Source organism: Aphelocoma coerulescens, chromosome 1A (assembly GCF_041296385.1).
Source record: "Aphelocoma coerulescens isolate FSJ_1873_10779 chromosome 1A, UR_Acoe_1.0, whole genome shotgun sequence".
NCBI lineage: Eukaryota > Metazoa > Chordata > Aves > Passeriformes > Corvidae > Aphelocoma > Aphelocoma coerulescens.
The window spans coordinates 30,951,054-30,977,693 of NC_091014.1; the positions used below are offsets into that span (position 1 = coordinate 30,951,054).

Below are 26,640 nucleotides of genomic sequence, written 5' to 3' on the forward strand. Positions count from 1 at the left end.
TTAACTGCCTTTTATTTTCTTAATCAAGAAGAAAATAGACAAGTTTTTCTTCAAAGTTGGTTAATATTTTTTTGTGCTACCATAAGGCTTCACAGTAACAGGAACAGGGTCTGCATCCTGTAAACAATGTTACATGGTTTTGGTTTTATTATAAATGTTTTTTCAGTGATGTCAAGTGCTCACCTGATCTCAAAGAGCTTATTGAAATAGGCACTACCAGTTATGCACTACTGAATCCTGGAATCGTCAGCATTAACTTAATTTGGGGCATTCATCGAATGTCTGATAAAGCAGCAGACAACTTGTCACTGTTGATTCAGGATAACTTAGTGTTATCTTTAACACTAAGTACCTGAACACAATGAAAACACAATATATTTAGCAAACCTTGGTACAACAACTTTTCAGTTAGAAACCTTTAGGCTGTAAACTAAACATTATTGCTCAAATAGCATTTAGTATAAAACATTTTTTAAAAATACTATAAATTACAAGATACATTTGTTTCCTGCAAATGCTTTTCCAGGACTTAACTTTGCAAGCCAGATGTCTATGCAAATAGGAAATTCATGCTGGCTGCCCACAGTTTCTTTAAGTTCTGTTAGACCTGCCTGGTGTAACAGAGTTTTACTTCACTGCATTCAATGCATTTAGAGTTTGGAGTGTTTTTGAAACATTCCAAAGGATTTTGGTAAAGTTTTTTTTCCTAATCTGTATGAATCTCAATCTACAGATTTTTCCTGTTCATTAACCTGTTATTCACCCTTATGTTCTTGGCATTACATGTAAAATATCAACATTGTACAATATTCCTGCAATCTTTCATTAAGTGGAATCTTAAAAGTCACATTTCATTATTTCTCTCAGACAGGCTGTTGCATAACATGAAGGATCAAGGTCAAATGATATATGAAGAGAGACTTTTAAATTATTCAGATGGTTGTCCTCAATTTTGGTCTCTTTTTCACTACCTTCCAAAAAATATGAGAGATTCTGAACATTTTTCAAAATGAGTCTGTAGCATCCAGGTATATTCAGCTGTAATGGAGAAACTCTGAATTTGCACAACTCCAGCTCATCCTTAGAAAGTCTTTCATGGTACCATAGTCCAACTTTATTACCGGGATACTTGATACTATGTCCCACCATTGGAAGAACCACCTTCAAAGAAAAAAACAAAACAAATGTATTTGAGGTAATGCTCACCCATTCCCCTTTAAATAAATGTGATCATTTTAAATGTGTTTAAGCCTTGTGTTTTGGGGCCTGAAATAGTAAACCAGCAGTTTCTCTTGTGAAATGAAGCTGTGCATGGCAGGTATATTGAATGTAATTAAAGCAGAAAAAATAATCAATGTATCAGGATTCCTAAAACAAACTAGAAATATATAAATATGAATTTTCTTGCTTGCTGGGAAAAATACAGCAGTAAAGACATTCTGTTGCCATATATTCAGTTGCCATGCAAGACTTCGCAACTATACTCTGAAACCTTCAAAAATTAGAACATTAACTGCTTCTGAAATTTTTTCCCAGAAGACTGAAATCTTTTCCAAAGTATTCAGTTTCAGGATAAATATTGCCATGCTGCAAATGACACTGTACTTATTTCCACTACCAAGTAAATTTGTTATGAGAGTGAAGATTAGATCACATGTGTTTTCTTCAATGAGCATTCTGGCAAGGAAGAAGATTGCACCAGTTAAATTAATCACATTATTTAAAACAAAATATTTTAATCAAATAAAGAGATCAACAACTCAGAATTTTTCATACAGACTTACTTGGTATATAGAATATTTGTCAGCTGATTCTTCTGAAGCAGTGACTACGTGGACCTGACAAGAAATTTAAGAAGAAAACACCACCAACCTTTTAAAAAGTAAAAACATATGCTTTATTTTAGGAATTATGCACTGTACTCACAAACTTGCAAAGAATACTAAGGTTATTTAACTACTGCCAGGGAAATAAACTCAGGTATGAAAAAATCTTAAGATATGCTTAATATAAAGTACCTTGCCCTTTACTACTTTACCAAGAAGACTGCTGCATTTTTTGAACAACTGTTACCAGTTTAGACCCAGCATCAGTGAAATTGTGCTAAACAATGCTTTGCCTCTGTAGCTGCAACAAGATTATCAGTTCAGTCTGAGGCCCCCTTTCACCCTGGACTTACACTCAGCAACGTGCATAGGAAAGGCCTGACGGGGAGAGCAAGACTCAGATCTGCACTGACTGGTAATATGGGCACACCCAGAGCCCACTCTGAGGGTTTTCCCCAGTCAGATCCGAAGAAGAACATTATATACCATAGAGAGTAAATCTTCATGTGTATCATTTCTGACATTCTGTTCCTTCCTCTCACTTGAATAAAATGAACAGCCAAAACAGATAAAAGCTGCTAATCATTTGTCTAGCTCGTAAGTCTATTTATGGTGAAACAAAAAAAATCCTACATCATGTTTTCCAACTTTGTCACAAATATTAAATATTTCAATGAATGAACCAAAATAAAGGCATTGGAGTATGTCTGCTTATGTATTCAAGTGCATTAAGTTGTTTGGGATGTTTTGTTGTTGTTGTTTTCTTTTTACAAGAACTACTTTTGGAAGACTCACCTTGTTATTCAGGGAAATGCTTTCATCATTTTCTTCCACGAAGACAAGATCACCCTCAACCACTTTTGAGCCATAAGTCTTCAGCCTATATGATGCTGCTTCATTCCAAATTTTACTGCAATAAGCATGGACATAGAATATGCGCAAGGAATGAGGAATGTTGAGCCATCCTTTGGTACAACCTTCATGATTTACACCATAGCGATTTAAAGCTCGTAGCAGCATCTTCTCTCTTACTTTAAATTCTGGCAGCATCACAAGTGTGCCCTTTGCATCTTCTGATATAAACAAAAATAACCATGTCAGTTACCCCTGATTATTCAAATATTACCTGGCACTTAAGAAGATGAAATAATCAAGTACAGAAAAAAGGTGTCAGTCTAATGTCTCGATGCTTTGATTATTTCCTTTCCTTCAATGTGTCATGTTGGACAAATTTCATCTCATATGCCTACCAGCACAGAACCATGAATTTTATTCTGTTTCATGCAGTATAAATTAAACTAGCTGTCATTCAGTTATTTGGCCTAGTTTGAAAAAAATTATTTTTTAGAAACTTACTTTATCACTCCAAGGGGTTTTTTTTGAACCAGGTAACTGAAAGTAAAAACCAAGCTATAAAAGAACATTAAAACTCTACTTCTTGTCATTTGAAAATATGTATTTCACAGCAGGTAAAAAACATGTCTTTATTTTAAAGGTAAAAATTACATTGGCCTCAGGGAAGTCTGATCCTTAACCAAAATGAAAATACATTTAATCGGATTTGTGCTACATTATATAAATATATTTAAAATTTGATGGGGTTTTTTTTTCATGTTACAAGTGATTACCTAACAAAGCCTTTTGAACAGACTTCTACCTTTGCTTTCGGGAAAAGGCAAGCAGCTGCTTTCAGGGTCCATGTCAATGTTTTTCCATGCATCATACAGCCATGTACGGAACAGAATCATTCATCTTACATTTTTTTTGTGAAACCAAACGTATCTTTGTCTTTTGAAGCTATATATCATAGTTGTTATGTCAATCTACAGTGATAAGCAGGCTAATAGGTGTGGAATATTTTAAAAGGAAAATATATTTGCAATTGAGAGCAACTTCAAATTGGAGAGAAAGTTCAGATAAATGATAAAAGCAATAAATATGGCAAACAGAGCACTTTACTTAGCACACTCCTGCCTTTGACATATTTTGTTGATTTTAGTTAAGAAAGAAAGAAAGTAGATGTGTTAAGTGCTGAGTATGAGTTGGGTGCCACATTCCTGTATACTTCCCTCACTAGGGAGAAGAAGTTCACTATCCAAAAGCAGACAGATGGAAGGAGGCCAAAACTCCTCTGATAAATCTTAAGTCTTTTCCAGCATTATGATATACAGCATTTGCAACTCTGTTGAGTTTCACAGAATGAAGTGTAAGTGGCATAAAGAGTAGGAAAAAAAAGTATCTCCCTGCGCAGCAACACCTCATTACCTCACAATATCGACTCTGCATAAATATATGGACAATTTAAGTGGACATACCAGTTTGAAGAAAGTATCTTTTTGCATTATTTACAGGATCATCAGTATCTTCGGGTGTGAAAAATAATTTCACAGCTTTCACCTTAAAAGAATAATTTTTTTTTCAGTTAAATATAACTATTTGTCAGCTAAAGAGATAATCATGCATCCAATTCTGTCTTAACATATTCTGCAAGCTCTCAAAATTAAATCAGTTCTTTAGTGTCAAAGTCAAATTCTCCCTTTCACAGAAGATCCCATGAACCACAGAACAATGTGTTGTGTCCCTTCTCACATTAAAAAGAAGTTTTAGTCACCCAGAAAACATAAGACAGTTTTCAAAGATCTGTGAGAAACCAGTCACTTTCTTGGTCATCCAGTTCAAACTTCTCCACTTGAAATTGTCATCATTTTATCCTGAACAGGAAGGCTCCTTCCTTCCATCCTGCATGCTTCATGCAAAATTTAGACTGAACACTTTCCACAGTCTCATACAGAGGGACAACCTTTTTTATTTTTTTTCAATACTATATTTACAGATTTTAAATCTGTATTAGGTCAGATGACACTGTGACAAGGAAAACACTACAGGAATCTCTGCTGCTTGCAACATCAGAGGAGCTGCTCAATTTGCTAGTACTTCTACCAACCTGCGACACATGGCTCTTGTCCTCCTCTGTACTGGACTGTGCAAGCACATACTGGCACATTTTTAATATTAAAAAAAAAAAAAAAGTTCCTACCTATTTTAAATTAAAGTAACTACATTAAAACTAAAGATTTAAATCATTACTCCTTAGGGACTGGCACCTGGTTCAACTGCTATCTGATGTCAGATACATCAATAGTAACTTTTATGGGCTGCCCTCAAATTTTGACTCTTCTATTTGAAAGATAAGTTTTCCTGACTTTTCTCAGAATCAAAACAAGATTAGAAGAAAAGGATACTCAAGTATCCTTTTGACTTTGTAGTGCCTGATTAGTCTTTTCGCCTGTGCCAAATACTATGCCACATACACTTAAAGTACATTACTCTTATCCTTTGAATTATTACTTAATAAGCTCAGAACTAAGAGTTAGGGAAAATAGTCTAGGAATAATGGAAAGCAGAAATCTCTTTCATATAGCAAATAAATTACTGCAGTATTGAAAAAGCAAATCCTTTCTTATGAACTTATGTGTGTTTTTAAGAAGTAAACAGACCCCCAGCACGATAAAGAAGCTACAGTTTGGAGGTGATCAGGATCATGAATAAACACTGTATGAAGACTGATTCTTTTCGTTGTTCAAACCCTGTATGGAATGCAACCACTTTCCTGCCAAGTGGCATGATGACAATCCCAATCACATTCCAATCACAGACAGAACTATCACCCCAGAACTATTTAAAACTTCATTTGCTGTTTAAAAAACGTTTTTATTTTCAGTAGGAATATCTTCATGCTTATGTTGTGATCTAGCAATTGCTTCCAGCACACAGATGGGTTTATCTCACAAATGAAATTGTTCACTGAGAAGGTCAACTCCAGTGCTAGATATTGCAACAGTAATATGAAATTCTCTTGACAGTAAGTACCCAAATTACAAAATGGAAATACCATTTTTTCGTTCAGTAAAGCCAATCCTATCTGATCTGTCTGAACAATTTGTCCTTGTCCAAACCGCTGAGGTCCGTAGTAATTTACAAAACCTTTTGTCTAGAATGAGAAAGAATAAAGAAATATGCTACATGCATGAAAGTTCAATATGATTAGTAAGACCAGGCATACAACACACATACATCTATATTTACATTCAAAATGCATAAAACCAGGACTTTTAAATCAGAAGTAGCATGGAACAAAAGCATAACTCATAATTCATTACCATATTTTGGCACTTAAGTTAGAAACATCTAAAAAGATTATCAAGTTCTACCATTGTCTTTACATCATTAAAAAGATCACAAGTAATTGTATTAAAATTATTTCTATATAGTTAATTATTATAAATACTACTACAGGTCAAGTCAAAGTAATTAAGCTTATTAAATATGTCAGATCATGAAATCTCTACTCAAGCAAATGCAGCACAGGTAATGAACAGTAACCACTGTTGGATATTTTTTCTTAAAAACACTAATCTTTTTCACATGAGATAATTTCTATTATTATTGCAATATAAAGGTCAAGAATGAGCACTTCTGCTAACTGGGATTTTAAATCTCCTGATGAGTTCTAGGTCACATGTGAGAAGTAAAATCACAGTCATGTGACCCAAGGAGCACACCTTTTTCTAGAAAATAGTAGGTATACATGGAGTAGACAAACAAAAACATATGATATTTGTTTTTCAAATGGTTATTCAGTTAAAATTTTATAATCTTTGGGCATCTATAGGTCCCATACACAATTTTGCTTTTACAGAAGATGAAAAGTCCATCTTTTGGATTAATACATATCCTGTTTTGTCACACATCATCTGACCAGTAAAGTAAATGTAATAAAGTAAGGCACGCAATCATAGGAATTTGTGTTCATTTTCCAAATAGCAAAACAAAACAAGTCAGATGGAGCAGAGATAAGAAAGCATTAGCGTACCAGCTGAATGCTTTTCTCAATAATAAAATTAATTTCTAAAATACATGTAATGTATTTTGCTTTTGCACACTGGGTAGTTTTCATTCAAGACTTTATTCCTGGATTAATCTTCTTAAAGCAGTTTATATTATAGCTATTACTTAGAAAGATTGAGCAAGAAAATCAATACTGTAAAAAACATCTACAGTTTTTCCCTTCCATTATTTGCTTTTATTTTTCTTAGTAGTTTAAGAATGTCTGATGATAGGAGTTTTCTTCCAGGACTAAGGAAAACAGAATCAAAATCCACTGCATTTCAGGGGAATCTTCTTTCTCAGAAATGGACATTCTACATATATTCATACCAATAAAGTTTTTCACCCAAGCCATCCAAGCATGTTCCTCACATGACCAAAAAAGGCAACCAGCTGTCATGTGCACTGAGCATATGCACGTATATACACGTATTACATACACATTATAGACGTGTAAGTACATTTTCCCCCTTCATCTGCCACAGTGAGACCCATCACTTTGGTTGGCCTCAGGTCTGTGCACCAATGGCTCTTACATCCATGCTCATTTGTTACTGAATTCCCCTTGCCTTTTGCTGCACCACTCTGGGGTCTCCGGTCTGTAACACAGAATCAATTCACTTGTGGTCCCTCCTTGGAAGGCACTTTTACTCCTGATTCCTTAAGTAATGCAGGAAAGACATAAAACTGCAAAAAGCACCAAACTTGGGAAATATTGCCATTATTGTGCTATTACAAACATTTTCCTCAAAAGTACTTTTTATAACAGCCAAGAATTAAAACTCTGTTCATTATCAGCAACCATAAGTCTTTCTTACCTCAACATTTTCCATTGCTTCAGATATTCTGTCCTTCAAATCTGCAGAAGAGTCATGACTGTGGTTTTGGAGATCTCTCACAACTATGTCAAAGTGATTGCCCTTCAGCTGACCAAGTCTGAGGTGCTGGTATGTTGAATGGATGTTGTATATTCTCATGCCCTTTTTTTCCATTTTGTTTCCAATTTCTTTCAACCTGAATAAATAATTGGGAGAAATTATGAACCATCCTCTACTAAAGCTATACAGCTTCCAATGAATGTCTTATTCACCTTTGCACTGATATCAAAAACACTTAAAAATTAAAATGGGATGTCCAAACAATTATTATAAGAAAACCAAATCAAATGCAGAGATAGAAATCTTAAAATTTAGTTATAAACCAGAAATGCTTTTTAAATATTTGCATCATTGGCACTTAAATGATATTGACAGATGCTGGAATGAAGCAATTCATTGAACTTTCTCAAAGAAACTGCACTGAATTTTTGATTTTTTCAATTGAAAAACTAGTCATTTTTTTTACTCTTCATTCTTCAAAACCAGTTTTTCATTAAAGACAAAGAAAAAGGAAAAGAAAAGGTAATATGCTCTAGCAGACTCCAAAACACAATTGCTCTCTCTCAGTCAGCCTTAACAAAAACAAACTCGGTGCACTGATTCTCTGGGTGTGCTCGCATATGCTTGTAATTGGAAACATAGCTGACAGTTCAAATACTTGCCCTTTAAAATATCCACTCAACCTCTTTGTTCTTATGTGTAAATAAGAGTCATTCAAATCAAAGGAAACTTTCAGCATAAGAGCTTAAATTCTAAGCAATATTTCAACAACTTTATAACTGCTTATTTATAAAAATTATTTATTCTCCTGCTGTGTGGATGCATTTACCTATTCTTCTTCATCATTTAAACACTAATGCAATGTTTTGCTAATTATCTCTTGGACAACTAGCCTTACAGTCCTGTTTGCAGTGGAATTTCACCATTGACTTCAGTGCTAAGCTGCAATTCCCTAAAGCCACAAAAGATCCACTGTGCTCTATACAGGCAAAGGGAAGACACATCAGTAAGAACATTCCAAGAGACCACACCATGTTGATACTTATTAACACAAAAAACTATGTGCTAAACTGATTGTACCCAGATTCTAAGTACCTCTCAGGAGTCACCTTCTTCACAACCATCGGTTGCAAAGTGATAGCCTTCTTATCTTTGATGCCAGTGTAACTGAAGTCTGAAGGAAGCACATCAAGTTCAGCTGCCAACAAGCCGATTGCTTCTAGCGTTTCTAGATTTTCTTTCTGAAGGGTGAAAGCTGAAAAAATCATCTCAGAATTATTAGGAACTTGCCTTTATGTTTCAGTGCTCTGCCATGACAGATGGGCAGGTTCTTCCCCTCAAACTGTAACAGCATGGAAACTGCAAAGAAACTGTCCTCCTACCCCACAAAACTAAAGTAAATGGGACTTTTACAGCACAGCAGGAAAAAGAAAAAAACAACACTGTACACAAAACTCAGACCAACCGAAAAACTGTGATACCTTTAAAAATAGTACCTCATAAAATGCAACACAATTCAACAAACATGCATTAGTGCATTGCAGGAAACATCCTCTGTACCAGAAACTGCTTTAAAGAATGAGATCATAAGTCAAATTTGACCTTACTAACTTGTTCAGTATCTAGATGCACCTCCAAAAATCCCACAATTACTTTCAAAGGAAAGCTATCACACTGGGAACGCCACCTAGTTAGTTAGTGGCTACAATCAAAAGAATTGTAACCATTATCACCAAGCAGTTTATGTCAAATCGCTACAGTAACTTGCTCATCCATTTCGTTCTCCAGGGATGTAACACCACTGCATTGATACTGATGCATTCAACATAAACAATGGGCCTGCGTGTCATAGAAAAATGATCCTGAGTTTCAGTCTTTCTACAGAACAGCATAATGCCTGCCATCTTCACCAAAAATGTAGTATTTACCTGTATAAACATCTTGCTTCTCCTGAAAACCACCAGCAGACCTTTTTCTGGACCATTTTTTTTCTCGAAAACGTACCATTATTGACATATTTGGCTGATCATTGACATTTGTCACAGTAAAAGATTTTGTTTCTAAAAGCTTTCCAAATTTTCTATTGATAAAGTGATGAACTATTTTTCTGTGCTCTTTGTTTCCATCAGGCTCAAAGGAAAATGTAGAATTTTCTATCTTTGCATCTAAAAATTTAAAGAAATCACTTGTTTCCTTTTCAGTCACTAATTGACAAAGTTCTCTATAATCAGGATTTCCTTTTACAATCATTTCATTGTCTTTTGTAACAGTGACTAGAAAGGGGAATTTCTGCCTAACGGCACTGTGTAAATCAGCTCGAATTTTCTTGTCCAGCCTACGTCCTAGCGAGAATTCCCTAGTGCCAGCGTCCGCACTGTTTTCCAAGCCCCACGCATCCTTCAGATCACAGGCAAATTTGTTGAGCCGATCGCTCACGGGCTTGCCGAGTAAGGACTCCAACACAGAGGCTTCCCCGAGGCCGGACTGCAGCTCGGGGTCTCCCTCACGCTCAGTTTCGCCAGGGGATGCAGCACAGCCGCCTCCCGCCCGGCTTGGGCTGCGCCCCGGGGGCCCGGGGGCGGCATCCCGGGGGCACCCAGGGGCACCCGGCCCGGGGGGCTCCGTCCTCCGCTTTTTGTGCTGCCGCGGGCACGGGCTGCTCTGTCCCGGCGGCGCTTCACTGGTCTTCTGGAGCAATTCAGGCCGGGTGTCCCTAAGAAAGAGTTCGGGCACCTCGAGCTCAGTCACGGCGAAGTCCCTCGGAGAGTTTTTGATAGTGCCGCGGAAGCCGGTGTGCTCGGTCAGGTAACTGAAGGAGGGCAGCATGGCTGCGGCCTTCCCCGCTCCCGGCCAGACCCGCCGCACCTGCGACGGGCGGAGAGGAAAAAGGGAGGGGGGCGGAATAGAATCAACTGCTACAAAAAAGGCTGCTGAAAGCCGGGGAGGGAGGCTGGCAGGCAGGGATGGATACAGGGACGGAGGCAGGGAAGCGAGAACCCCCAGAACCCCGGAAATCGCCACCAGGGGGCGCCACGACCTCCTCCTCGCCCCACAAGAGGGGCCCAAGGACGTTACCAAGTTCCCCAGGCCCGCGGGGAAAGAGAACGAGGCAGAGAACCCCCCTCCTCGCGGCCGCACATGGTGCGTGCTGGAGGCGGGGCACCTTTCGGGCCGCCTATAGGAAGGCCAGGTGGGAGAGCGCTTCCGCTGGTCCTCACCGCGCAGGTGACGTCAGCGCCACCGGGGTTGGGCCCCGCCCCCTTAAAGGGGAAGCGTTAAAGGTGCAGGGGAAGCAGTGCGCTGGTAACGCCTGATGAGAAGTGGGGCCCGCGGGGATCGTGGGTGCCGCGGCCAGGAGGTGACGGTGAGGGGAGTCCGGGTGGTCCCCGCCGCCGGCTGCGGGGTACAGGGGGCGCTCGCAGCCGGGAATGATGGGCGGGAGCTGCGCCGCTGGGGGCGGCCCGGCGGGCCGGGGGCGGCTGCCGGAGCCGTGAGGGCGGGGGCGGCTGTGGCGCCTCCCCGGGTGGCCGCGTCCCGGCGAATCGCGCGGGTAACCCTGTGTCCCATCAGGAGCGGAGGATGGGCGAGCCCGTGACGGATTCCACGTACGTCCGCTGCCTGAGCTACGGGCTCGTGAGGCGGCTGGCAGAGTTCATCGACCCGCAGGAAGGGTGGAAGAAACTTGCGGTGGATATAACCAACCCTTCCGGTGAAAGCAGATACAGCCAAGTGCATATAAGGTCCTACATAAAAGTCCCGTAACGTAAACTCATGCACTGCCCGTTTGACATAAATACCATGTCAATCCCGTTTTTCATCCCATTACTGTAACTTGCTGCGCTTTGTGTGCCGGTGGGCACTTGTGTCTTACAGTCCCGTTTCCTTAGGGAACTCAAGGTAATTACTCCTAATTGTTCTGCAGCTCAGTTTTTAGGCAAGCCGCAGAAAATTGAGTAAGGAAATTAGGATTAATTAGAGCTACAGGTATTTTTACCAGTACAGCACTGGTGGCATAACTTTCTGTAGCCTAAAGACTAGCAGACATTGACCTTATTGTGCCCAAGAGACAGCTGGACTGTAACTCCTAATTCACTGTTTCCAAGAAAATGCCCAACAGACGTGGGGAGCCCGAGGCCTAGAACCAGCAAATTTACCTGAGAAGTAATGCTCACAACATTGTATGCGCACGTCATTGCTTGAAGGACTTGCTGAATCCTAGTTGAAGCTGTTTCTAAGACTTTGAGATTTTTAGATGCTGTATGTATCACTTTGGGATTCCAGTCTTTTCTAGTAATGTTAGTATTAAATCTTTCTTTGTCTTTCAGTAATAGTATTAAATCAGTCAGAATACTGGATCTCATTTTCTTCTTAATGCCCATCTCAAAATATTCAAAATGGGATGTGAATGCTAAATGGATGCAAAGCAATTACTTTTCCATTTGATCTGGGTCTGATTTACTCTCTGTCTCTGGCTGACATTCTCATTTTCTGACATTAGTCCGAGGTGCCAATATATTATGGATCCTGAACAAACTGCTGAAGCCATGTGTATGTGCTTTTCCTGTATTTTGCATGTTTTCCCCCGATTTTGCATGTGTTGGTTTTTTTTGGCTGTACTTTCAGAAGATTTGTGGTTTTTGCAGTGCATTCAGAATTTTTTTGTAATGTGGATTGGTTTTTGTCATTTGCCTTTAATCTCTTTCTCTTCATGCTTCTTGAGGTCACTTTTTTTTTAATGTTGGTCTTATCTTTTAAGGAGATTTGAGGCATTTGTACAAATGGGAAAGAGCCCCACATGTGAATTGCTTTATGACTGGGGAACCACAAACTGTACAGTTGCTGATCTTGTGGATCTGCTGATTAGGAATCAATTCCTAGCACCAGCAAGCCTTTTGCTTCCAGGTAACTGTTACTCTTGTACATTTTGTACTGTGTTCTTAGTTTTCTAAGATGCTAAAGAGCTTCACACTAACTTGAAAATAAGAAAGGATTAGGTTAAAATGACCAAAAGTGGATGTATTTTCCACTTTCTATCACTTGTAATAACAGTTTAAATAAGAGTTTCAAGTTTCAACAAGAGTGCTGGAGTTTACACATGGTGGCAGAATATAACCTTGTGATACTTACATGTCTTCTAATTTTAAAAAAATTCAAAAATACTGGCATTAATATTACTTAGTTTTTTCTGGTTCCTAATGTAGTTAACACTTTTTCTAAATTCCCTTTTCAGAAGCTGTAAGGATGCCACAAGAAGTTACATTACCTCTTTCTTCACAGGAAACTTTGCCTATACATGAGAAACAGCTACCTGTACAGGAAAAAGAAGTGGCGTCTGTAAAGCCTGTTTTAGCTCAGAGTACTGAGAAGCAACATTCAGATCCTTCCTACTTAAGAGAAGAAAACAGCAGCTCACAGTCCAGTAACACAGGTAGACACTTACTTTGGTAGAATTCAGTAATATTTTTGTTCTGATCTGTCCTTCACCCCATGTGAAATAAATCATAGCAATGCATGAGAGTGATGACTCTTACTGTCATGGTGCATCTGTGGGAAACAGCATCTTTCATCTTGCCAGTAAGTCACCTACTTTGAGGGAAAACTTAGCTGTTAATTAAATTGCAATTTTTTGTGCCGCACATAACCCCGTTGCCCTTTTCCAAGACTTATTTTATAGACTGTTCAGCATCTTATGCTTTAAGACTAGATTTTGTATGTCAAAAATGACTAAGAATGCTGGAGAAAAGATGACTAAAGAAGGCATTTTAGGAAAGTGTGTGGTTGGTCTGTTCCTTCCTAAAGGTCTGCTTTTGGATTGCTGCCAGAAACATGATGTAATCTTGGTATATTTTTTATATTTAAGGCAGTGTGGCTCTCTGCGATCTGCTACATGCTTAATTTCTACTACTTGTATTATGAGTATGAATAAAAATACAATGAGATCGTGCTGCAGTGCTAGTTGTGAAGAAAATTATGCATAGCTAATTATAGATATTTATTTGCCTTCCTTTTGTTTTCCTGGTATTTTCATCACCGAACTGGAGGTAGGGCTCCACTGTGTCGGGTTTTATGTGGTGGCAAGTTTTTGTTTTAAGAGAACTGAAGCAGGAGACCTTGTTCCTTAAGTGAAAGCGTAGCTTTGTGCTAAATGTTAATGTCTTTCAGATTTCCAGAATTTTTTGTTTTGTGACTTGGAAAGCATTACAAATAATTTTGATGCCCGACCAGAATCAGCTGGAGGTAATAAACTGGGAGAAGGTGGCTTTGGCATTGTGTTCAAAGGTTACATCAATGGCAGAAACGTGGCTGTCAAGAAGCTCATTGCTGTGAGTTGTCCTGAGAATTTTTCATTTTAATGAGTGTGTACTTTATAGTATAGACTTGTTTATCTTGTTTATTGTGGAAAGTGTTGAATGGGGCATTTCAAAGTGTTGTCACCATGTTAAACGTTAGTTGGGTTGAGAACCTTATCCTTAGTCCCATCAGTGTTGTGAGTCAGCAGGAGCTAATTCTTGCCTGCCTGTAGCTCTCCTTTGAGGGGCTCAGGCAAGTTGTTGGGAAGAGCAGATTGCTCCCCCAGTTGTCTTCCACCCCATTCTCAAGAAGTGGCAGAAGTGAAGGGATCCTAAGGAGGTTTCCATTTCAGATTAGGATGGGTAAGATTCACAAGCTAAAGAGGTATTGTCACAGAATTTTAGTCTTCATTGGTTTGTGTGAATAATGAATTTTGTAATGATTGAGTGCTATTAGAGGGTAACTGCAGTGAATGGAGTAGGTTGGTGGCTGCTGAAACTAGATCCATTTGACCAGTAATACAGTGTTCCAAGGAAGTAAGTCATGTTCTGATACTTGAACTGAGTAGAAAATGTATTGTAAACACCTAACTAAGAGGCTTACAATTACTTTTTTTTTTTTTTTAATGAACAACTGCATTTTATTATGGCCAATGACGTTTATGTCAAATACTTCTTTTTATAGATGGTCGATGTAAGCATTCAGGACTTGAAGCAGCAGTTTGAGCAAGAAATAAACATAATGGCAAAGTGAGTACATCATTATACAAGTTTTGTCTTTCTAACGTAATGATTTTCATGTTTCTTATACAGCACAATCACATTTTGTTTGTTTTAAAGCATCATCACAGAAGCCTGGCTTTGTTCAGTAGAGGTGAAACAAGTAACTGGGAATCAAGCTCTCTCTACCTTTTTTTTTTTTTTTTTCCCAATAGGTGTCAGCATGAAAATTTAGTAGAATTACTTGGTTTCTCGAGTGATGGTGCTCAGCCATGCCTGGTGTATGAATATATGCCCAATGGTTCATTGCTTGACAGACTTGCTTGTCTGGTAAGTGAAATCTTTTCTAGCTTCCATTTGCCTTACTTTGCTAAAGTCTAGGAGTCCGTGGAATGTCTTTCAAATGGAGCTGGACTGTGATGGCCACATGATGTTTTACTACTTTCTTCTTGTGTTTTAGAAAAAAACACAACAAGTATTCTTCCAGTAAGATTTTGTACAAGTGTTTTAGATAGATGAAAGTCAAATCAGGCAGACAATACAATGTCATATACGGTACTTGAAGCGTCACAGAAGTTTGGACTGACTGTGTCTGTGTAAGGCAGTGCAGAGGGTGCTGCAGTCTTGTTCCCAGTTCTGATGTTGGCATGTTCTCTGCTAGTTCCTGAGATTCTGCATTGTGAAATTGCTCTTTGTTCATCGTCCTTGTGGTAGTGGTTATAATACAATGCTCATAGTCTGCCTATCTCTTTCTGAAGTACCTAAGTAAATGTGACTTTCATTTAAAAAAATTATTGTTTTGTGTAATGCTTCTGATTTAATCAAATGGTGTATCTTTAGCCTTGGCCTTAAATAAATAATAAGTTGCTTTGGTTTGGTGAGGAAACTGTGTATCAAGGACACACAGTCCAATAGTAAGCCAGACTTAAGATAGTAGATTAGTATCTATGTTAGTTTGTTGAAGGAGTTCAAAAAATCTGCTTTATACTAAGCAGGTGCAGCTTCTGAGGTAATCTGGTGAACATTTTAAATTGGTGATACTTCAACCACCCATGTCCCCAGACCTAAAAATGTTTGGCTTGCGGTTTTTTTCTGCACTGATCCTCATTTGTACTGGTTCAAGTATCTATTTGTTGGAGAAAGATCTGGGCTAGGGAACTGATCAGGCTGATAAAATAATACTTTGTGAAAAAAAATTTTAATTTTCACCTGGAGATATTTCCTCTGTAGGGCTGCACAAATACTTCTGCCCCACTGGGAAAGAAGTGGTGCTATGATGAGAATGAGTAGCAGTGCTTGGGGAAAAGACTAGCTCTGTTCAGTAGCACTGCTGTCTCAGTTTAGATTGATTGATTTGCTTGCATACTCTGCTGCATGTGCAATTTATTAGCAGAATCAGTGCAGAAGAGAGACTAAGTCTTACCTAAGGACAGTGCAAGTTTATCTGTAGAAATGAGCAGTGCTTAACAAGGATATATATGAAAATGTTCATCCCTGTAACTTTGGCCATTATCATCAAGTGAGCTTAAAAGATTGGTGATGATTGAAAGGTAAAGGAGAAATAACTGTGTCCTTTAAAAGGAAGAGACAAATTTATTACATTAATCAGGGAATCTAAATCAGAATCTATAAATCAGAAAAATTCTTTTTCTAATAAGATCAGATAGGGGAATAATGTACTTACTTCAATATGTGTTCTTGCTGATAACTTTATTTTGTGACTTCACTGTATGTGTTTGATGCACAGACTCTTGCTTGTGTCATCTCTGTGGCTGGGTGTTGAGCAGGCGAGGGAGGTGATAGAATGGTGAGATACTGTAATCCTCTTCTCTTAGCCACTGACAAGATTCAGAAGTGGTTTTGAAATGTAGGTGTCCTTACTTCTAAGGTTTAGTTAGTAGCATGAATAAAGCTAAACTATGGAGAAATCCAAAAACACTGGAAGATTGACTTTTTGTTGTTAGTAGAAGCTGTGGATTACTTTGAATCATTTGCTTCAGGTTGAAGGTTCCCGTATCGGTGCCAGTATGAAGTGGGAGGTGTGGTAGATACAGATAGGTCTTTGCAGAGCAGCTGGCCTTGGAGGGTCAGAGTTGAACATTAACCAAAAACATTTTTTGTAACTGGCAACTTAATCTAAGGCAAAATGCAGGGAGAGAATGCAATGTGACAAATGCATGTATTTCTGCCCAAGTCTATTAAGAAATGTATGCTGGTAGTATTTTTAATGATCTACTTGAAAACAACAAAACATAGCAAGAAGTCACTTTTGGGTTGGGCAGTTTTTGTATATTTGTTTTGGTTTATGTGAGCATATATATATATATATTTCAGATTTTTACTTGCCTTTCTCCCTTCTTAATCAAGGATGAAACTCCACCAATTCCTTGGAATATAAGATGTAAAATTGTTCAAGGTACAGCAAATGGCATCAACTTTTTGCATGAAAATAATCATATTCACAGAGATATTAAAAGGTAAAAGCTGCCAGACTATTGCTGGCTGCATTTTCACTTCTTCATATTTCTTTTTTTCTACTTTGCCTTTCCCCTGTTAAAGTAATTTTAGAGAGAACAAACTGCAAAAAGCATTGCTTCAGTCAAGGGCACAATCTTCTGCAAGTTACATCCATCACCACAATCTTGTCTGTGCTACAAGGACATGACCAGTACAGACTTCTAAAGATAATTATGGGGCTAGAACCATAGAATTGCTTAGGATGGAAAAGACCTTTAAGATCAAGTCCAACCATTAACCCAGCACTGCCATGTCCACCACTAAACCATCTCCCCAGGTGCCACATCTACATGTCTTTTAAATACCTCCAGCACTGGTTTCTCCACCCCGGGCAGCCTCTTTCACTGCTTCACCACCCTTTTGGTGAAGAAATTTTTCCTAACGCCTTATTTAAACCTCGTGGCACAACTTGAGGCCATTTCCTCTTGCCCTATTGCTCGCTCCTTGGGAGAAGGGACCGACTCACACCTGGCTCCAGCCCCCTGTCAGCCAGTTGTAGAGAGCAATAGGGTCTCCCCTAAGCCTCCTTTTCTGCCAGCTCCCTCAGGCACCAGACAGCTTTTCAGTCATGAGGTTTTGCATTGTAATTGTAATTTGTGTTACAATATATAAATTGTAATTTGTATCATCAATCTGTTACTTTCAAATAGTTGAGTGCCCTGAGAACACACAAAGTTCCGTTCTTTCACACCTGCTTCTAATGAATAAGCTGCTGTTGAAGAACAATTAGTTTTTAAATAGGGAATTTCTCAGATGAAAACACACCTCTTTTTTTTTTTTTCCCTTTTCCTAGAACACTTCTTCAGAGTGTATTCTTTGATTTACTCCTATTTTTTATGAGTACAGTAAAATTACTTCAGTCAGGTTCATGAAGTTCAGGGTTCTTCAATGATAGTAAATATTCACTGTTTGTTACACCAGAGTTTTTTTCTATGGATATCAGACTCAGAAAAGGTGAGGGTTTTGTTGTAGCTTTTTTTCTGGTGTTTTTGTTGTTGTTGTTTGTTTCTCCTTTCCTGCTACAGTTTATTATGATTTTTATTATTTTTTTTTTTAAAAAAAGCAGCCCAAATCTTGGAAGAAAAGCCCCAAATACCTTTCTTCTGAGGGTTAAGAAGGAGCCACTGACCAATTGGGTGTCATGCAGGAATGTTTCAATAGCTTTCTGGCTTCTGGCAACTCTTCTAAATACAGGCAACTTCAGTTTTGTGACCTTTCAGCTTGTGAGGAATAAGCTTTTGCTTCAGCTGCCTCATGTGTGTGCTTGCTGCTTTGACAGTTTATGTTTCTTATTTCTTCCCTGCTTAAGCCTCTGGAGAAGTGTAAAGACTGGAAGGGATGCACTTTTACCTTACTCTACCCTTCTAACTGCTGTGAGTTGATCATCTTAGAGAATTGGGATTTGGGGTTTTTTTGTTTGGATAACATTTTGCTTGTAGTATGAACAGTTCAATTAATTTGATTGATACTATTAATAGTGCTGCCACTCCCAGATAACACTAAGATGAAGAAACATCTAAGAAGATTAACTTCAGTCTTCATTTTACTGTGACATGTGGAGAGCATAAACACACAGGCACTGGAACAGCTTTTCTAGGCTAGATGGGACATGATTTAATGGATGTTCTCACAGTCGTTCATAGTTTTGTGGATTAGTTATGCCTAGGAAATAGTTCGTTTCTCTTTTGAAGCTTGAAAGTTGCAGTAAAACTTGCATTTGTTATGCTTTTTGTGGTGTATCCAAAAAAATGACCACATTTTGGACTTGACTCAAGTTGATAAGAAGCTGAGATTTATGAAGTTGTGATCTTGTTCTCTTTTTTTTTTTTTTTTTTTTTTTTAAGAAGTTGAGCTTTAAACAGGAGACCATTTGGTGGATGATGCCTTGACAAGTGTTTGGCCTTTTGTAGTGGTCATATATCTAGCATTATTTACAGCAGTTCTAACATCACATGATCCTTTGTAACTTACAGCTGTGTTAATTTTGTTAAAGTTTGGTGAACAAGAGGGAAGTTAGAAATACAACTTTCTAGTAAGTGTTATATGTTGTATCAGGCTGTGTGGCTTTCTTACAGATCCATTAAAGGGATCAGAAAATGAGGATTACATAAATACTAAATCAAGTTATTTTAAAATGGTTCTAAATGGTACAAGTTTAAAACCCAGCAGATTTCTGCTGTAATTCATTCCACTGAGTATTCAATGAAAGCATTAAGGACTTTGAGATGAGCCTCATTTGTCAGGGTTGCTTTTTTTAAACGAGAATAAAAGCTGGGGGTAAAGTGAAAACACAGCACATACATTATTCTAGCAGAAATAAGTTTTCTTTCCAGACAAGAATAAGAGTATTATTACTCATTTAGCACACGGTTGACATAGTATTAGATAATAGGTATAAAAAGCCTGTTTTTGTTAGATCTGAGCAGAGATTTAGACTAGAAGAATTATACTGTGATTCAGTACAAGTTGATCAGAGCTAAGCATTCTCTATTGTCCCTCTTAAAGCCAAACCATAAATGTAACATAATTGGTCTGTTACAAGAAAGTTTTATATTTCTAAGGTTTGGGAGTAGGGGGAGTGTCTAGTTTTTTTCCTTGTGTTTTGTTGTTTTGCCTCTTTTTTTTTTGTGCATGTGTGCACACACAAGAAAAAACATGGATGGATCTTGCAGTCAGTTCTTCCTTTATTTAGAGCAATGAATTTTGAAATCGAGCAATTTCCAACAAAACAAATTTACATAACTTGTTATATGAATAATGTATAAATATCTTAGCTTTCAAGATAGTCAAAATACCAGTTTGCATTTGGTTACTAAAGAATTATTAGTCTGTCATAAAACCTATTTACTGTACTGTTTGGAAAATTCTCTTTTCTTTTTGTGTTTTTTCCCCTCCCTCTCCTCTCCACCAGTGCAAATATCTTATTAACTGATACATATGTGCCCAAAATTTCCGACTTTGGCCTTGCAAGAGCATCTGTAACATTCACACAGACAATTATGACTGAAAGAATTGTTGGAACAGCAGCCTATATGGCACCTGAAGCTCTGCGAGGAGAGATAACACCTAAATCTGATATCTTCAGTTTTGGAGTAGTAAGTAGAATGTGGGAAGCAGTGTATGACTTCTTTTGTAAATGATAAGAGCACACAAAATCAAGTATCTGAAGTTAAATAATTACTCTGGTCTATAATTTTTCTTTTTCCCAATAGATATTTTCTTAAGATAGTGTTTCTAAACTTTGTTTGTTTTAAAATCATTTGAATGTGTTCATTTGCTGCATGAAAGACCAGAGTAAAATAATATTCCAAGTTCTATCTAAATGCAGTTTGAAGTGGTGTGGAATATTGTTTCTGTTTGCATGGTATTGCACAGAAGTGTAACTCAGACTGAAAAAGAAAATTCAAGAAAATGGTCCAAAATTATTGTGTTTTACAGTATTCAGCACCAAAAATACAATGTCCATGTTGGATTTGCCTTAGAGCTGAGTACAAAAAAGAAATGAACTTTCTATTTGGAAGAATAATGAATCCATTCTGAATAGATCCAAGACCCTACTCACTATTGACCACTTCCTTCATAGCATTTAGTTTCACGGGCAGGTATGCCCAACACTATGTCTGAATAGTTTGGAAATCCTTCAGTCCTGCTGTGAAGGAACACCATGTAGGGTGAGAATAACTTGTGTTGAAATTTGTAAGCCACACTGCTAATCACAGTTAATGAAAATAAAGGTAGGAGCAAAGACAATTAATTGTATAGGAAATCTTTGGACAAACACAGATCCTGGGAGTATTTGTTGACAGACTGGAGGTCATGCTCCTTTTTGCAAATCATATATATGCTAAGGCTTATTCTGGGCTTCATTTTCTGTTCTGATTTTTCTTCCTCCTAGGTCTTACTAGAAATAATAACAGGTCTTCCTCCAGCAGATGAAAAGCGGGAGCCACAGTTGCTGGTATGTTCTTTATTCTTTCTCCTTCCCTCCCACTGCTCCAGGATCACTTTATGTGAAATCGTAGTCAGTTAACAGGTTCTGAGACAATCAAATGAGTCATCAAAATATGTAGGTGTGAAAACAGCTTTTATGTCAATCTTTGTCTTAGAGATGAGGCTGAAACTTTTGTCTCTTGGCTGGTAGATTTGTTCAGCCCTCAAGGTCGTCATCTTCTAATCTGATACTGGAATTCTTTGTTTTGGTACTGCTTCTTATTGTAATACCATTGTACTCTATTAGCATGCTCTCATATACCCTCATAATTCCTCATTCCCTGAAACATTTTGAACTGTTCATCTCAGTTGTTTCCGTATGATTCCATATCAATTTCCAACTTCTTCAGCTTTACTAATCATTTCCAAGTACCTTATGCTTTTAACTTTAGTGAAGTTGGAAATGTAAGGGCTTTTTTTGCAGATTGGAAGGTGGGTTGAATTTTCTTTACTATTCAGTTAGTAATTCAGTCTACTAATTAGGAAACTAATGTCTGAGAGCTCACTCTCTTGAATTAAAAACCTTACAAGACTCTTCATAATTTAGCCTTTCATGTAGCTTAAAATTAAGTTCTGAACTACTTAATCCAAGGTTTTCCTAGAATAATTTTTACATAAAGACTGATTTATTTCTTAAGTATGAAATAGCATTGAGGTCTGGATTGATTTTGTTCCATACTGTTTGGAACAGTATAAATCACTGTCTTCCACAGCTTTAGGAATACCTGTGTATTATTAATAGAATTTTTTTGTCTTTCTAAGGTCTATCTTCTGGAGTAGCATAATAATTATCATGTTGAGCTTGTAAACACCTTGGAAAACTTGGGTTTTTTGAAGTGGGCTTTTTCAGAGATAGGATCTAATAAGGAGTATGACTGGTACAGTTTATCTTTGTAATGTACTTTTGGGAGCAAAATAAGAATGGTCACTGTAAGATCATATGGCATCCTTAGCTTGAAAGGAAAATTTTGAGGTATTTGAATGTTGGTCAGCAATTTCAGACTGATCCATAGACAAAGGCAGAAGATCTGCCTCTACCCATTGCCTCTTATTTATTCATTTATGCTTCCTCAAACAGTATGTTTGATTACAGATAACACATTTCAAGTGGGTTGGAACTGAGAACTTTCGGACTAAACCAGTCAGATTTGAAACTTGATTTCAGAATAAAAGTTTCCAGTGGATACAGCAGCCACTGAGACTGGAGATGGAAGTTTAGTTTACAGACAGACATTCGTTTACAGAAAGGCTTTATAAAAGTGATTAAAAAAATTATACTAACTTAAGCTTGTGTATTTGTGGGTTATTAAATAAACATAAGATATTTTGTTGATTGTGCCTCTTCTCTTACAAAGGAGACAATACTAGAAAACTGAGTCTTAAAGTGGAACAAAGTTAAATCTGTATGATGCAGCTCAAATTTGCTTTATGATGTTGTGTTAATTAAAATTATATACAATAAAAACAATTAATAAAAATTTATAGTTCATTTATACTCTCATAAGCTGTTCAGATACTTACAATGTTTGTCTGCTTGTTGGTTAAAATTCTCTTGTAGTTAAGTATAAAGGATGAAATTGAGGATGAGGAAGCAACTATTGAGGATTATGTTGATGAAAAGATGAGTGACTGGGATATACCTTCAATTCATAAAATGTATTCAATTGCTGATCGGTGTCTGAATGACAAAAAAACCAGAAGGCCAGACATTAAGATGGTATGTAGTCTTGCAGATAAAGGTTTATTTGGGCAAGTGCGTGTGTGTCCCCTGTGTGTGGTTACAGGATCAGTTAATCGTATCTTTGTTCTCTTGCAGGTCCAACAGCATCTCCAAGAAATAAAAACTTGATAATGTGTTTCTTCTGATACACAAATGTTTCTGTAATGGAGTAGAGACCAATACCAAATATTTAGTTACTATTTAGTGCAATAGTAGCTTTTCTGCTTTCCAGAACTTTCTGGACACATGTAAGGTGAGCTGTTGGCCTGTCAGCAGCCCTTTCACATATCCTTAGCCACTGGGCCCTTCACATGAGAAAACTCTTTCTTGTGCTAACAAATAGCAGTGCTGGTACATCATCTTCTCCCGCAGCTTTTTTAATGTGTTTCCGTATTAGAATCTATTTGATTATTTTTATTTCCAAATATCAAGTATGTCTGCTGCAAGGGCATATGACTGTAACAGGGCAAAATGTTTTTTCTGCAAATTTCTTTCCTGATCAGGTGTACTAGACTTTGGTCTATTGAAGGCAAAACCATTTAATAGCTATAAATGGTACTTAATGTTGTCTTTTTGGGAAGTGACAAGAGTATTACCTGCTTAAAACAAGCTTCTACTTAATATTTTTGCTTTAGAGTTCATATTAGCATGAATGGTCTGGTAGTGCTAGTGAATGTGATTATTATCAAAAAGTCTTCTTGGCATTAGTTTTAGTCAAATAAATGCTGCAAGATATTTTCTAGGTTGTGTTTTCCTTTCAAGGATTCCTGAGCAAAACAGTTATCTTTCTGTGCAGATGCATTTGCACTTGCAAATGCTTTTTTACAGTGATCTCTATGATGACAAACCATTTAATTTTTATTCACAGGAAGACTATCAGCTACTTTGACTATTTCAGGAGAGGATTGAGTATTTTTAGTACTTTAGGAGAGGATTCCATATGGATTATAAATACAGATGGTTGCTTTTCTTAAAGGGGTCAGAATAATGATGTTAAGACTAATTCTGCATTTTACTTAGTCAAATAATTAAGCTATTTTTAATATATATATGTACGTATATTGACTAAATACAAAAATACACTTCTAAAAATATAACAGGGAAAGCTTTTTAAAATAGAAATATTGATAGATCAAAGCAGACTAAAAATGGAATGAAAGTGACTAGTAAGATTGCAGATACTTTGGACTAAGTAGGAACATATTACCATTGTAAATGAAGGATGTTCTTTTCATATAAACTCATTTTGCACCTCATGAACTTTGTTAATAGCTATGGGATAGGAAAATAGTCTGGCCTTCAGTTAAATTTGAAATTCTGTGATTATGTGTGACTTCATTCAGGAATATATATATCTTGTTGCAGGAAGCATGTGATTTCTAATGTATTGATATCATTAGAGATTTCTGGCTATTAACTCATTTTGTATTCCCTTTTCAAACTGCTAGGTTAATTTAGAAAAAAGGATCTACCTAATGGCTTCTAGCTTTACTGAGTATAAATTGTAAAAGACTGTTGACATAAATAAAAACTCTGCATTATTACTTCTTTCTGCTGTTAAGACTTTGAGCCTTGGAAGTAATCATCATTTTATGTTGCTTGCATTTCTGTTAATAACATTATGCTAACCTCACTGCCTGGAATAAAGCTGTATAGCTTGTGGAGAAAAAAGCTACTATAAAGCTAAATTAGAATAAAATCTGCTGAAGCCATTCTTCAGTTTTAAGCATCTCCAGCTGTTATGTGAAAGTGTCTTATTAGATCACATCTGCTTTTTACTATTCCCTGGAGCTGGAGTACATCCAAAGTGTTGTCCAGAAGGGTGTTTGCTGTAGCAACTTCCTGGTCAGCTCTGTTCACCTCTGGTGTGGTAGAGCATTTTTGTTCATGTACCAACCATGATATTCTTCAGTAGTAGGAGAATCTCAGCTACAGGCATGTGAGTTCCTGCTCTGTTATACTAGACCACACTACTATTTGCAGTGCTGCTCTCAGCAGTGAGGTTTTGGTAGTAGTTTTCCCTTCCTCACTGAAAATGAAGCACGTTAGCTATCATTTCATACAATTTAGAAAAAAGTTTTGAACTTCTTTAGTATTATTCTAGCAAGGAATGAAAATATGAGGGGTTAATTAGGTAAAACTAGCTAACTTATGTGGGAACTATTTTCTTTTTGAGGTCTTCATACTGTAAAATCAACAGCTATAGCCACAGAGGATAAGAGTAGCTGACTTCAGTTTCCTTTGTTCCCTACAAAAATATTAAATTATCCTAGAGTACATACTCCTTTGTGTTAATTACTATGATAAGGCTTTCTAGGACACAAATCAGTAACTTGAGTCATTCAAGATATTTGTAAGGGGATGATCTGGTTTCATAGAACTGGAGCTGAGAGAAATCCAGTACAGTTCCTGGTGGGTGAAGAAAGCTCCACATGGGACAGAGATAGGGCTAATCTGGCTGGCCTACACCCTGTCTCAGCAGGGAAGGTGCCATGGAAGGCAACAGGGGCTCACTATGCTCAGCGAAAGAGCCAGCCTTTTGCACGTTAAGGGTCTAGAGAACTGTAACATAAAGCAATTTAGTCACCCAGAGGAGGACAGATGAATGAAAAATACCAAGAGTGATTAACTGCAATTCCAAGATTTAGAAAGCAATAGCAGGATGAAAGCAAATGATAATGATCCAAAGAAAATTGCCTTTTTAAGAGAACTTGATAGGAAGGGCAACAGTTCTCCCCTTGACTACAGCAGGGGTAACAATGGCTGTTACAGGCCGCAGCAGAGGCATCTGCGCAGCCCTCGGGCCAGGAGGGGCTGCTGAGGAACAAAAGCAAGAACAGGATACATAGCTAGAGATACTGCACTGGACTGTGATAGCTTTGTACAGTTTGCAACTCAGTAACTTCGAAAAGAATGTAAGGCCTTCCTTAAGTTATTAAGACTCTTTTAAATTTTCTTTGATCAGTTTGTCCAGTTGCCTTCTGAGCCAACACACCAGACATAGCACTTCATATTACTGAAATGGGAAATGTTTCATCTTTATATTTGGGGGTTCCAGCTGGGAGTTTATTTACCACTCACTGACCAAAAGGCAAATAAAATTGCTTCTGTGATTCCTGGTTACATAGAGGCCTAGCCTTTTCCCTCCTCATATCTTATGCCTGTTCTCTTACAGCTCTGACTGTAGATAGCATTTGGCATTAAAATTATTCCCTTAAATCCTAGTTCACATCTTCAGATTTTCTTCTTTCAATTCCAAAATTGCTGCATCACAAATATTTCCCCATGGGGATGTGTTGGCAGGACAGTTAAGAGAAAAGCCAAACCAGTAAATGTTCTTTTCAGCTTGAACTTTCAGGGCAACAGGAGGTCTTCAAGAAAATTATTTTCAGTTTAGACAAAAAAAAGGTTAATGGAACAACATAACTTGAGTAGTTTCATTGTAGTAGTTCATGCAGAGCAAGTAGGAACAGATAGAACTGTTAAATCACCAGTCAACTAATTCAGCATTTTAAAAGGATAGAAGAACTTTTTGAAGGGGCTTATTACTGAAAACACAAAAACCTCAAGAGAACACCTTGGATCCTGCTATGGAGCCCTCAGTGCTGCTTACATAAAGCAATGGAAAAGTAGCTGTTTCTAACATAGTTCTTTTCTCTAATAGCAAGAAGCAGGAATTCTGTTTCTTCTCACTTCCCTTCTTACACGCTGCAGTCACTTTCTTCTCCCATGGGAACTGCCTGTTACACTTTCTCATGTTGGAAGATAGATCTTCGTTAAAGAGACTATGAAATGATTCAGACAACACAAAG

The 26,640-nt window shown here is 37.6% G+C and overlaps 2 protein-coding genes across 6 annotated transcripts; one reads left to right on the plus strand and one right to left on the minus strand.

The window, feature by feature from the left end:
• On the minus strand, nucleotides 1-10,612 carry PUS7L (pseudouridine synthase 7 like). Of its 2 annotated transcripts, none has more exons than XM_068997753.1 (8): nucleotides 9,520-10,612; nucleotides 8,687-8,846; nucleotides 7,532-7,727; nucleotides 5,719-5,817; nucleotides 4,142-4,223; nucleotides 2,622-2,899; nucleotides 1,785-1,838; nucleotides 1-1,161 (listed from the first exon to the last, which is right to left on the minus strand). In XM_068997753.1, exons 1-8 carry the CDS (start codon nucleotides 10,415-10,417, stop codon nucleotides 838-840), a joined length of 2,091 nt encoding a protein of 696 aa, XP_068853854.1. In that variant the 5' UTR covers nucleotides 10,418-10,612; the 3' UTR covers nucleotides 1-837. The 2 variants fall into 2 exon arrangements, with proteins under 2 accessions (XP_068853854.1, XP_068853847.1); XM_068997746.1 differs by having other exon boundaries at nucleotides 1,072-1,161; nucleotides 1,785-1,872; nucleotides 9,520-10,494.
• IRAK4 (interleukin 1 receptor associated kinase 4) lies at nucleotides 10,379-23,568 on the plus strand. 4 transcript variants are annotated; one of them, XM_068997782.1, is made up of 12 exons: nucleotides 10,379-10,396; nucleotides 11,162-11,331; nucleotides 12,348-12,493; nucleotides 12,822-13,019; nucleotides 13,754-13,914; nucleotides 14,567-14,631; nucleotides 14,817-14,931; nucleotides 16,969-17,078; nucleotides 20,030-20,213; nucleotides 21,014-21,076; nucleotides 22,667-22,825; nucleotides 22,925-23,568. In XM_068997782.1, the coding sequence occupies exons 2-12, from the start codon at nucleotides 11,171-11,173 to the stop codon at nucleotides 22,955-22,957; spliced, it is 1,395 nt and encodes a 464-aa protein (XP_068853883.1). In that variant the 5' UTR covers nucleotides 10,379-10,396; nucleotides 11,162-11,170; the 3' UTR covers nucleotides 22,958-23,568. The 4 variants fall into 4 exon arrangements, with proteins under 4 accessions (XP_068853883.1, XP_068853866.1, XP_068853875.1 ...); XM_068997765.1 differs by lacking the exon at nucleotides 10,379-10,396 and adding an exon at nucleotides 10,848-10,955; XM_068997774.1 differs by lacking the exon at nucleotides 10,379-10,396 and adding an exon at nucleotides 10,848-10,949.
• The last annotated feature ends 3,072 nt before the right edge of the window (nucleotides 23,569-26,640 follow it).